Source organism: Cyprinus carpio, chromosome B1 (assembly GCF_018340385.1).
Source record: "Cyprinus carpio isolate SPL01 chromosome B1, ASM1834038v1, whole genome shotgun sequence".
Lineage (NCBI taxonomy): Eukaryota > Metazoa > Chordata > Actinopteri > Cypriniformes > Cyprinidae > Cyprinus > Cyprinus carpio.
Window position 1 is genome coordinate 9242504 of NC_056597.1, and position 12505 is coordinate 9255008.

At 38.4% G+C, this 12505-nt stretch overlaps 1 protein-coding gene across 1 annotated transcript; it reads left to right on the forward strand.

Annotated features, from left to right (window-relative positions):
• The first annotated feature begins 3050 nt into the window (after positions 1–3050).
• On the forward strand, positions 3051–10633 carry zgc:152968 (uncharacterized protein LOC564848 homolog). The gene is made up of 16 exons (XM_042716505.1): positions 3051–3389; positions 3738–5542; positions 6050–6136; positions 6271–6475; positions 6571–6773; positions 6925–7065; positions 7155–7269; positions 7378–7449; positions 8202–8342; positions 8907–9020; positions 9106–9179; positions 9404–9508; positions 9584–9699; positions 9796–9934; positions 10089–10209; positions 10508–10633. Exons 1-16 carry the CDS (start codon positions 3266–3268, stop codon positions 10597–10599), a joined length of 3654 nt encoding a protein of 1217 aa, XP_042572439.1. The 5' UTR covers positions 3051–3265; the 3' UTR covers positions 10600–10633.
• Positions 10634–12505: the final 1872 nt, after the last annotated feature.

The following is a 12505-nucleotide window of genomic DNA, read 5'->3' on the forward strand; positions in this document are numbered from 1 at the left end:
TGGTGTTGGCCTGCCCCTTCCAGACTGAGAATATGCTGACTGCAATTCCAGTCCTGTTCATTCCTGTCCTGAAGTTGTTACACACTCTTAAGAGAATAAGCTACACTGAACGCTGCCATGTTGTAACCCAACATTGTTCTGTTTCAATAAATCCCAAGTTCATGTGACCTCGTCTCATCGCTTTTGTTCTGCAAGCTGTGTGTGTCTGCGTACAGACACGTCCTGCCTCCTGTGCACATGCTTTCTAGTCATTATGCCTTGTGCTTCTGTCTTATGACTCAGACTGGAATGCTTTGTGAATACTGATGAACTCCAAAGACCTGAGGGCCGTCCACTCCATCAATCACGAATAAAAGCTCTTGGCCCTTCTCTGTAAACGGAGATACGTTAGATCTGAGTGTCTGGACTGTACCCGCAGAGCCCAGAACTGTGGTTTGTCTGGAGGAAGCCTTATTCAGTTTATGATATCATGTTGCAGACTAAACAGTGCTTACATACGCATTTAACATTTAGAAAGATTGGATTTGTTGTAAGAACATGCAGCACCCAAGGTCTCACTGGAATTTCCTATCATGTTTAAAAATGGCAAATATGCAGTACTGTACAGAAGTTTGTGGTTTGTAAGTTTTTAAATGGTTTTAAAGTAATCTGTGTTTATTTGATCAGAAGTCAAAATTGTGAAATATTATTGCAATTTAAAAGTATTTTCTATTTGAATACAAAATTTTGTATATTCCTACAAAGCTGAATTTTCTGCAGCCATTACTTCAGTTTTCAGTGTCACATGATCCCTCAGAAATCATTCTAATATGCTGCTCAAGAATTCATATCAGTATCATCAGTGTTGAAAACAGCTGTGTTGCTTAATATTTTTATAGAAACATGATACATTTTCTTTGATGAATTTAAAATGTAAAAGAATAGCGTTTATTTGAAACTTTTTTTTTTCACATTACTAATTTTGCGGACAAAAGTTTTGTAAATAGTAAACAGTGAAGCAGTTTTGTTACTATTTTTTAAAAAAATAGTAATTGCACCAAACAAATTAATAGGCTTTATTTTAAACAATGTTATTCTTTTTTGGATTGTTTTCTTTATTATGATGAACAGTTGTATAGCCATGCATGGGAAAAACAATCAAAATCGAATTTAATACATTAAAATCCACATCATAAAATAGATGTATTTAAGCAATTGTGAACTGCAGTGTATTTTTGAACAAATTAATAGGGCAAAAAAGTGACATAATAAACCCACATTTTATCTGGAATCCGAAGGCATTCACAGCCATGCATGCTGAGATAATGTTATAGCATTCAAATAAAAAAGAATAACAAACTGAACAATGACATGCTACTCTATTTGGACCCCATTTAAAATAAATGTAGCCTTAGTCCACCTATAAAGCAACAGTTCCTTGTAGTTTAGCTGGTCTGTCCCTGCTGCGTTTGTGCTATTTGCCTCTCTTAAATCTACACTCACATGTGCATGTGCTCGGCTGGCTGCCTAGCCGTCTCTCTAGTGACTGATGAGCGCGTAAGGCATTTCCTTCAGGGCTGTGAGCTCAGTTGCTGCAAAACGATCCTATGAGTGACAAACTAATGGGACAAGCCTGGAAGTGTGCATGGGAGTAATACAAACTTCAGTTGGCACACTTAGACTAGACCGGCAGTCCTTTCAACTGTAACTAAAGTGATTTCAGCTCTGTTGCGATAAGCCTTTTGTAATCCCTGTGGTCACATTTGCAAAATTACAGTATCATTCTATGGGGTGTTCTACTGTTGCAGAATAAATATTATATTTGCAGCACCTTAAAGGGATAGTTCACAAAAAAATACAAAAATTATTCCAAGCCTGACATTGGACCCCATTGCCTTCCACAATGGTTTTGTCTGCTTCCGAAAAAAGAGGAACTCAACTGACCTGTGGTAATAAATTTGAGTGAATAATTATTCTTAGCAACTATTGAATGATGCTATTGAATAGAGATCAATTCCTTTGAATAACTCAGGGAAAAGCAGGCTGCCGCCCGTCTTCGCTTAATGAATTCCATCTGGTCTCTGTCCCAAAATCAGGATTTGATCAGGCCATGGTCCCACTGGATATACTATTGCCTCCACAATGCTGATGTCAAAATCAACCTCTTCAGATACAAATGTATTTCCTGGCAACGCCGAGTGGCTTTTTTCTGCCTCTACCCTCAAGCGGTAACTCAGCATGGCTTGTGTTCTTGATGGTAATGGAGTGTCTCAAAATGGCAGGCAAACTCTCCTCAGGCCTCCAAACTCAATCCTTTTTAATCCCGGGTCTAATTGCTCGCTTTGCCAGCCAAAGTGAATTCAGCTGCTGGCTGTCTGTGAGACCAACAATCCCTTTGGAGCACAATGTAATAACATCATAGATTTTCAGAAATTAAAAATTTAAACAAAAGACAGCAACGAGGCAGCTCGCCTGTCAAAGAGGCCAGCGGCCTTCATACTCCTGTTAAGACGAAAGAAAAAGAGACATCAAGAGCATGCCATTCGTCTCCCTCACTGCTTTATCCCTCCCTACAAAGTAAAGTTTAAAAAAATAGTGGGTATGAAAGGAACTCTCCTTCTACCTTTCCTCTTATATTTTATACATATTACTCTTTATACAACTCTGTTGTCATGAGAAGATGAGGAGAGTATTTGAGTCAGTCTGACACAACGCCCTTTGTGGTGCTGAGTTTTATTTTCCACAGAAAACATCCAAATCTAGTTCTATTTTGCTATGGCTTTGTTACATGCCCTTTTCATTTTATGTGTTGTTTTAAAAGGATGGAAAGTAATAGCCTATATTTTAATTGTTGTGTTTTGAATTTTGTTTTAAGATTAAAAATGGCATACAATCACAGCTCAAATGTGAATTATGAGCTGCTTTTCAGTGAGTTTTTAACTCAAGCGATTCATTGAAAAGATTCGGATCAACAGAACGGTTCATTCACGAATCATACATCGCTACAAACCCAATCAGCCACACCTGGGGATGATGGATTAATTAAAACACTACCAGCCGGTGACGTAGCCAAAGTTTTTCCCAATAACACAAGGGCTAAACCTACATACTTTTGATGAGAGCAGATCACCTCTTCCTCACACTGACTTTGTTCTGTTATACATCTTAAAAGACTTGAAAAATGTTATCATTAGATGCTCAACCTCACAAGAGATAGAGAGAATGCGTTATATTGACAATCAACAGTGCACAGAATAACTCGGAATTTCGTGTGCTGGCAACTCTTATGTTTCCTTCCACAGCTCTCTTCGATGAAACTGATTGTCCCTTTCTTCGATGGGGACGATGCAATCGACCTTATTGTTTGTATAATCACGGCAAAGACAATACGCCTGGCGTGACTACGACAGGTAGGCTAAATAAAAATCATGAGTCATTGTTATTTTACATAAAGGTTAGGAAACTACACGCATTTCAATCGTGAGCCATCACGTCAAAGAACTGTAATTTCGATTGATTCTTAATCCGAAAGAACCGATTCACCGATGAATTGGGTTACTAGATTTTACTAGACTATATTTCTCTAGTGTTCCCACTCTTACCTAAATATTCTAAAAAGTAATCCCACGTGTGAGTTAAAAAATAGCTAATGGGGCCAAAAACATCTATAACAATTTTGCCCTTGCATTGTTTTTGGGATATTTTTTTGTTTTAGTTTTTTTCTTGTTTAGAAAACTGTTTCTCTGCTTCACATTTAGAACTTGGAGATCCTGAAGTCACTTCTGCCAATGGAGCCTCTCACACCAATGAGGACAGTAATGCTTGCATTGAGGAATTGGAGAGGATCAACAAAGAAATAGAGGCAGTTAAATGTGAGGTGGAGAAAGAACAAAAAAGACTGTCTCGCTATCAGACTTCGCAGTCCCTCGTGCAGACAGATGCAGGTCTTTGCTCTGAGAAGTATTTGAGAACCACCAACAGTAAGGCTAAAGACCAGAATGGAAACCATCTGAGATACAAAAAACCTGTTTCCACAACCAGCGGTCTTAAGTATGTGGTTGATCGTGCCAGACCCAAGACTGATTTGGAATATGACCCTTGTTCCAATTTCTCAGCAGATTTATTATCTAGCTGCTCAGTAGACTGTAAGCTGAAGTCAACCGATAAAGCGGATACTGAACATAGCCTGAAGAATAACCGAACAGGAAAAAATGTTCAGCCTCTCTCCTGTCATTTTGAAGACTCTGACGATGAAGGTACCTTGGTCATTGACATTCCACCTTCAGCAAAAGATCAGGTAAAATGCAGGACCAAACAGAAAGGCAAGAGTACTCCACATTTACCTGAGGGGAATTATGCTGTTAATAATGATCTTCTTGCAAATGACCAAACAAAACCCAGGCGGCACAAGGAAAAGTTGCCTTCTGATGGACTTCAATGTCATGAAATTAAAAATAGAGAGGGTGACCAAGAGAATAAAAGGACCTCCGCGAAACCTGTGGTGATTCCACAAGAACAAGAGTCTTCTGAAGGGGAACTTGTCATTGATGTGTCCCCTCTAGAAGATGAACATAAGCTTTCAAAGCAGTGTGGAACTACAACCAAGGAACTACCCACATTATGCCCTATTAGCGATGCCCCAGCTGAAGATGGTAAAGAGACTAATGAAGAGCCCTTAAATAAACAGGTATTGACTGCAAAGCACTCCATAAAAGAAACCAAGCCTTTCCTGGAGGATCTAACAGAAGGACCTGTGCCTGAAGCAGTTAACTCTACAAATCTCAATATGGAAGCATTTGTTACACAAAAAGAGGAAAAGGCTCACAACATGGAAAGCGTCCTGCATGACATTTCTACATGTCTAGACAATCTGAGAAGTGAGAGTGAGAGGATCAAATGCAATCAAGATGTTAAGATGCTTCCTGTCAGTTCTGTTTATGGAGATGAATATATTTCCTCACAGTCTCCTGCGGTTGTTGTACAAGATGCAACTTTTGAGGCAGAACCACAAGTTGATGTCTCAAGTTATACTCAAAAGTCAGAAGTTATTCCTTCTAACAAGATTTCCCAAGAGCAGGCATTTCAGCAGTACTTTGCCATGATCTCATCTCAGTCCTTTCCTTCATCCTTACCTAAGGTAGAAGAGCACAGGTTTGGTCCACACTCTCAAAACCTGGCTGAAACATCTTGGCCAACTATTCCAAAAAGTCCTGTTGAACCATTTGTTCAGAATATGCCTGCATATGTTTCAGGGATTGACACCGGAACTGTTTCTGCACCAACACTTAGTCAACTAAACCTAAGAACAACTGTGGCGCAGAAATTGACAACATCAATTGCATCATTCCCTGTTCCCTGTGACATACCTGTTCCTTCACAGACCTTTGCATCTGCAGCAATGGCAGGAAGTAATAATGAAGCCATTGTGATTGACTCCAGTTCTGAGGAGGAGCTCAGGTACTCGGACTTAGATCTTTCAGAATCTGACCCAATGGAAGAGTGCTACAGAATCTTCATGGAAGCCAACCAAAATGAAGGTCCTGTGGTTCAGTGTGATCCACCTGTAAGTATTCATATATTATCTAATTTTCTTGTAAGTAGATGTTATGTTTTGTGGCCACAGTACCGTTCAAGGTTTTAGAGTTATTAATTTGTTTGTCTGATCAAAAATGTTGTAAAGAGAGTAATTTTTGTGAAATAGAATTACAAATTGGCTTACTCAGTCTTCAGTGTCACATGATAATTCAGAAAAAATATACTGATTTTGTGCTCAAAGAGCATTTCTTATTAGAATAAATGTTGCTTAACTTAATATAACTTTATTGATCTGCAATGGTTTGTACTGATTGATCAAGTAGAATATGTGTTTGATAGGTCATGGAATGTCTAAGAAGTGACGTAATGTAGTCCGTTAGCTGTCGGTGCAGTTTGAAATGGCCTTATAATAAGTGTCTTTATTGTTATTTTAGTCAATTGACTGTATTCTTGCTAAATATAGGTATTACTTTCTTTTTCTTTTTTTACCCTGACCCCAAATTTGAGTGGTAATGTACGCACTTCATATTTTCAGGAAGAAATATTAGAGGCACAGGAAACTGAGAAGTCTAATTCAGCTGCTGTGTTGAAGAAAAGGGTGGCACATGTGGCAAAGTTTGAGGTTTGAGATTATTCATTCTGTGTTGTAATATATAAAAGTAGCCTTTTTTTTTTTTTTTTTTTTTTAAATCTCATACTGACAATTTTATTTCTGAGTATAGCAAAGCTGTTTCTGACTTAACCTTTATTCAACAGCCTGCCAATAAAAGCAAAGCACAGATTATCGTCCCTCTACGAGAAGGAGGCTCCCAGTTGACCATTCCCTCCAGAACTCAGTTATGCCAAAGAAGAGCAGCCGTTTTGACTGCTGCTGTGAAAGGGTGTCAGTCCCAGGCCATAAGCAGTGCTCCAAAGAAGGTTTATACACCCAGTGTCCTTCATTCAAGTACAGTGCAAAACCGTAAGCATCATATACAGTTCCTTATCTTATCAGATCGGTTAGTCCTAATTTAGGGAATTGTCATTTACTTCTGTTTTATTTATTTTTTTTTTAAGCCTGTGTTGGTATTTTTCCGGTTGGTGCTACTGTACAGCTGGGGGCAAACTTGCACCTTATTGTACCTGAAGCAAATTGTGCTTTACCTCTGACACTGATTCCTACCACAATGTCCATCCAACGGCCACCTCAGCCTCCTCCACCTGTTCAGCTTTCACAAACTCTACATCCTCCACAACCAGCCAACTACACACCAGCTAAGGTTTACCTCGCTCTACTAATGTCAGTGTTGTTTTCTCTTGAGACCCATATCTACAAGTCAGGTTTTGTATATTGTTACATGAATTTGGTAGTAATTTCTTTTGTTTTGTGGTGTTGAGATAAAGGTAGGGATATTTCTGTGGATTGTATAGGCTATGGGTGTCAAACGAAAAGCAAAAGTACGCCAAGAGGTTGGGGCAAAGGTGCCACATGATGTTCGTCAACGCTACGTAAACCTCTTTGTGGAGGAGTTCCTGAAATCATCTGTGACAGTGCAAGCTGCGTTTGAGAAGGTCTGTGTGTAAGAGATAATGCATTATTTAAAATCCTGACTATGTTTTCTAATGTGTGTTTTTCCAATACATCCATTTCAACGCTCTAGGCTCTGGCAGAAGAAAAAAATGTTTATGACCGCAGTATCAATAAGCTCAAGTATCTAAGCATAGCTGTCAATGCACTCAAGAGACTTAAAAACCAAAACATCTTGCCTGCCAAAGGTATGTTTGTTATATTTATGCATGTGCTTTTGTTCAAATTACTGCAGCCACTTTTGTTTACTGCACTGTACACTCCTATCAGGTCACCCTCCTTATATGTACTTACAGCTCCCTGTGAGAGAGATCAGCATGTGTCTAGAGGCAATGTACCGCTAAATACTCAAGCACTTCAGGGACCCGGTAAGAGCTGGTTCTCATTTCAGGGTCAAACTAGAGAGCTCACCTGTGTCGCTATAATTCAGTTTTTTTTATTTTTGGATGGAGTTTATTAAAAATGGACAGTAAGCTTTACTCTATTTTCATATTGTGCTGTTTATATGTAGTAGTAATTAAAAGTAGATTTTTACATTTTTCTAAACCCCTGCTAAGGTACTTTAGGGAGTATACCGGCACACATTGGGATACACTACTATTCAAAAGTTTGGGTATTTATTTAGCTCACTTACAATAACTTATTTATTAAAAAAAAAAATGTATTGTGCTCAAGGCTACATTTATCAAAAAATTCAGTAAGAGTAATATTGTGAAATTCTAAAAATGTAAAAAAAATTGTCTATTTGAATGCATTTTTAAAATGTAATTTATTCCTGTGATGGCAAAGCTGGGTTTTGCAGCCATTGCTCCAGTCTTCAGTGTCACATGATGCTTCAGAAATCATTTTAATATGCCGATTTGCTGCTCAGGTAGCATTTCTTGTTATTTTGAATGTTGAAACATGGTTTCAACAACTAGATGCATTTTTCTTTCATGGTTCTTTGAACAAAGTTTAAAAGAACAATTTATAAATGTATCAATTTATAAGTCTCAACTGTCACTTTTGATCAATTAAATGCATTCATGCTATCAATCTATTGCTATTATATTATCTCTATTTTTGATTTATTAATTACATTTATTTAGATGAATTGAAGTGTCTTATTTTACTGATGCAGGTGATTTGACACTTTATGAGCAACTGAAGGAACACATTCTATCTGAGGACATGTTGCGAGTAAACAGCTTCCCTCGTAAAAATAAGGATAAAGCTGATTTTGCCATCCAGTATGGAGATACCAAGAAGGGCATAAGTGATCGTGAGTATAGTGGTTTATACTCAATCAGTCTACTGTTAAAATCATTAAAGGTGCTGTATGTATGTTTTTAACTCTACTAAAGCATAAAAATACCATATGTTTGCAGATATTTAAGAAACATGTTAAGTTAACATACTTGTTTATCTGAAAAACAATGCTACAGTTAGTTATTCTCCTTTGGAAAATGTGCATTCCGGGCCGGAATGTCGTTCTCTGTTTTTGGTTTGAAATCCACCCACTACCAGTTTACCCAGTTGTATTTCAGCACCTCGGGTTGCCAGTTGGTGGGAAATGCAGCGTATTTCATTTGTCATGGAAGCTGGCAAACAAAAGGGGTCAGAGCGTCAATATGGCAACCTGCGTGTGCATCAAGTCTGAGGAGGGGGGACTGGGTAAAAAAAAAAAACTCCAATATTATGAATTTGGACTGCAATACCTAGTTCAACCACTCGGTGTCAATCCTACATATAGCACCTTTTAAGGCAAAACACTATTTAACTTAAATATAATTGAAGCTATTAGGGTTTGAAGCCTTTTAAATGATTAGGAATTCTCTGGTTACAGCTTTGAAGAGAATCTGCTGTCGATGTGGAGCAACGTTTTCTGTTGACAAAAGTGGAAAGCACACCCGCAGAGAGGAGTGCAACTACCATTATGGAAAAGTAATAGAGAATCGAGGTAAGAGAGGTTTAGAATGTCTTAAAGTTACATTTTTATTTCTAGCATTATCCATTGTCTACTCTGTATGTGTTCTCTCTCACAGTGCCGGGAGGTGTTGAGACGCGCTACAGTTGTTGTGAGAATGCAGTTGGGTCACCTGGATGCCAAGTGTTCAATGTATTTTGATTTGTGTTGGGATTATACTCGTACACTCAGGCTTTGTCAGAGGGGCTGAAAACATTTCACCTGCTTTGTCTCCACTCCTTTATGCCATGATTTCTCCTTGAACTGGATTTTCAATAGTGATATTGTAGCTTTTTACCAAGCCAATAACCTAATATTCCATTTTTAGTCACTAGAGTTGAAACATTCACTGTATTTTCTAATGTACATGTTTACAGCTTCATGTCCACGATGCAGTATGTCTTCAGGGCTTTGTGAACAGTCTTCCTCAATCATCAGTGGCCAAAACATGTCCAGGAGTCTTTGCTGTTGACACACAAACAGTAAGGCTTAGATTAAACATAATTAGGATTAAAAAGAATATTAATGTGTTTTTATTTAAATGTGTGTTTTACCAGTGTTACACGACTCAAGGTCTGGAACTAGCAAGAGTGACTGTGGTCAACAGCAGTTTGCAAGTTGTCTTTGACTCCTTTGTCAAGCCTGATAAGGATGTCATTGACTATAATACCAGGTGGGATCGTTTGAATTTTTTTTTAATATCTGAATCAATTTCAGAAGAGCGAACTGTAATTATACGTTGTGAATCTCAACTTTTTATCCTGCGCAGGTTCTCAGGCATCAGCGAGGATGATGTGAAGGGTACCAATTCATCTTTGCATGATGTACAAGCTGCGCTTTTGAGCTTTATTAATGCAGACACGATTCTGATTGGCCATGGCTTGGAGAATGACTTAACTGCTCTCAAAGTGAGTTCTAGTGGAATGCTCAAGGTTTTTGAGCAATTTGTAGCTGGGGTTCCGATGTAAACCTTTTCAACTTGGCATTGGCTTTTAAACTCAAGTTTGTGGTTTTGATTAGAAGCACTTAAGAATTGCATTTTGGTTGTTCTGCCATCTTTAGATTATTCACAGCACTGTGATTGACACCTCTGTGGTGTTTCCTCATCGTCTGGGTCTGCCACACAAAAGAGAACTTAACAGTCTGACTGCAGACTATCTCCGGAGAATTATCCAAGAGAGCGGTATGTTAGCCTGTTAATCGCATTTGTATGAAATGACCATGAACAAACCTCACTGAATCAGAAGCTGTATCTGCTTTTTTTTATGGCACATTTTCCGTACACTCAGAGGTAAAGTAGGGGCAATGTAAACGGGGACTGTACAGATGCGTTTAACTCTTCCATGAAATTGCTGTCTGAGTAATTGAGTCAGTAGTCAAGGGAAACAGGTCTGAGCACACCATGACTTGCATACACTAAAACAACTCATGCTTGTTTCTCAGTAAGAAAACAAACGAAACACATTTTTCATTTGCTACAGTGGTGGGTCATGACACACGCGAGGATGCCACGGCATGCATGGAACTCATGCTTTGGAGGGTGAAAGAAGACTCCAAAGTGAAAAGATGGTGACCTTCAATAAAATTGATTCATTTTTCTTTGTTCATTCATGGCATGAAACAGTGCATAAGGTGTTTTTGCTTGCATACAAATCTGTGTAGTGTTGGGTATTTAGTTTACTATAAATGGATGTATGATATTGTTTTTGGTCATTAACAGTTTTTGTTTGGTTTTACGCTTATGTTTGTCACCATAAATCAAACATTTTTTTTTTGTGGGCTTATAATACACTGGGAGTGAATCTTTGAATTCTGGAAAAAGGGAATGAAATAAATAGCAATAAAAAGAAAAAACTGCATCATGTGATTTGTTCTATCATCTCCTCCACAAGTGTTGATTGGCATCCAGGTTTGTGCAATCATGTGTAATGAGCTAATAAGAGTCTGCTGTTTAGCACCACATATTAAATCTAGATAATGAGAACAGAAGTGACTCGTAAGGGCAAAAAAAAAAAAAAAAAATAGTCATTTATACTTTTCCCCCAATTCCTTTCCAACTGTGGTACTTTCAGTATCCAGATCAGCCCAACGTAGCAGCATACTTGTAGGTATAAAATTTTACTTCATTGTAATGTTGCAAAACTTGGTAAAAGTTTTGGCACTTGCTATGTGAAACCCCACACACACAAAAATCATGGACATGATTCGAAAAGGTTAAATGACCCTGGAAATAAGTCTCACTTGTACTCCTCGTGGCCAATAATCTATAATCTCCCAAATGTCTTCTTTAAAAAGAGGCCAAACTTAAGTCTGTGCTCCAAAGCATTCAAAAATTGAGACAGTTTAAGTTGGAAATTTCATTTTCAGTTTTATGCTCAAAAGCATTTTGATTATAAAGATAATTTAACATCATTTGCCAGCTGTAGGTAATCACAATTTAGTAGTTAACCTAATTCATGATGCTAATAATACTTATTTCATACCTGAAGGGCTTCTAGGTCTGGCCTTAGTCTCTTTATGTTGACCGCTGAGAATTTGATCTTAAATCAGAATCCCTTTCGTTCTGATGGGACTGAATCCGGGACAAGGCTACTGCTCTGAATTGACTTTTAAATGGCTCCTGGTGGAGTTTTACCTGCTGCTTGACTCTTTCCACTCTTTTGACAGGTGTTTGAGAGCCGTGGTGCAGTGAAAAGCCAGTGTGAGGGCTGGTGAAACAGTGGGCTGACATGCCCGGGAGCAGTGCCAGGGCGCTGTTGGTGCTGCCCGTTTGGGCTCATGCTGTACAAGTTGTGTGAGCGTGGCCCAACTGGCTGCTGGGAATGCCTCAGCGACAGCCCTGGACTACTGTACCAGCATCCAGACGAACACACTGCTTTTGGCACAGAGAGAAAGAAACCAGATGCTCCCCCTTCCAGCCGGGAATGTAGGAAAATCTGTTTGCGTGGAGATTAATGATTAGTTTACAGAATATTTTGAGAGACATATAATCAATATAATCTCTGTGTGATTAGATTTATTTTATTTCAGCCCCATATACAAATATACAGGTCCATAGATATATGGACACTGGCACAATTTTTATTATTTTAACTGCTGACCAAAACGTATTCAAGTTATATAACGAATATCGTCTTAAAATGCATGCTCTGGGCTTTAATTTGAGGGTATTCTCATCACAATCAGAGAAAAGTTTAAGGAATTACAGCTCTTTAATATGTACCTCCCCCCTTTTCCAAGGGACCATAAGTAATTGGACAGTTGACTCAAAAGCTGTTTCATGGACAGGCGTGGGCTATTCCTTCATTATTTCTACATAAACTAAGCAGGTAAAAGGTCTGGAGTTGATTTTAAGTGTCATTTGAATTTGAAAGCTGTTGCTGTAAACCCACATCATGCGTGGCCATATCAACAGTTTGGTACATTCTAAGAAAAAAAGAACACTGGTGAGCCCAGCAACATAAAAAAGCCTGGACGTC

Coding starts and splice junctions, on each gene's coding strand:
- zgc:152968 (XM_042716505.1), top strand. CDS start 3,266: ATGTTTCCTTCCACAGCTCTCTTCGATGAAACTGATTGTCCCTTTCTT. Junction 9,180..9,403: donor CTGGATGCCAAGTGTTCAAT/GTATTTTGATTT, acceptor ACATGTTTACAG/CTTCATGTCCACGATGCAGT. Junction 9,935..10,088: donor ATGACTTAACTGCTCTCAAA/GTGAGTTCTAGT, acceptor TGCCATCTTTAG/ATTATTCACAGCACTGTGAT.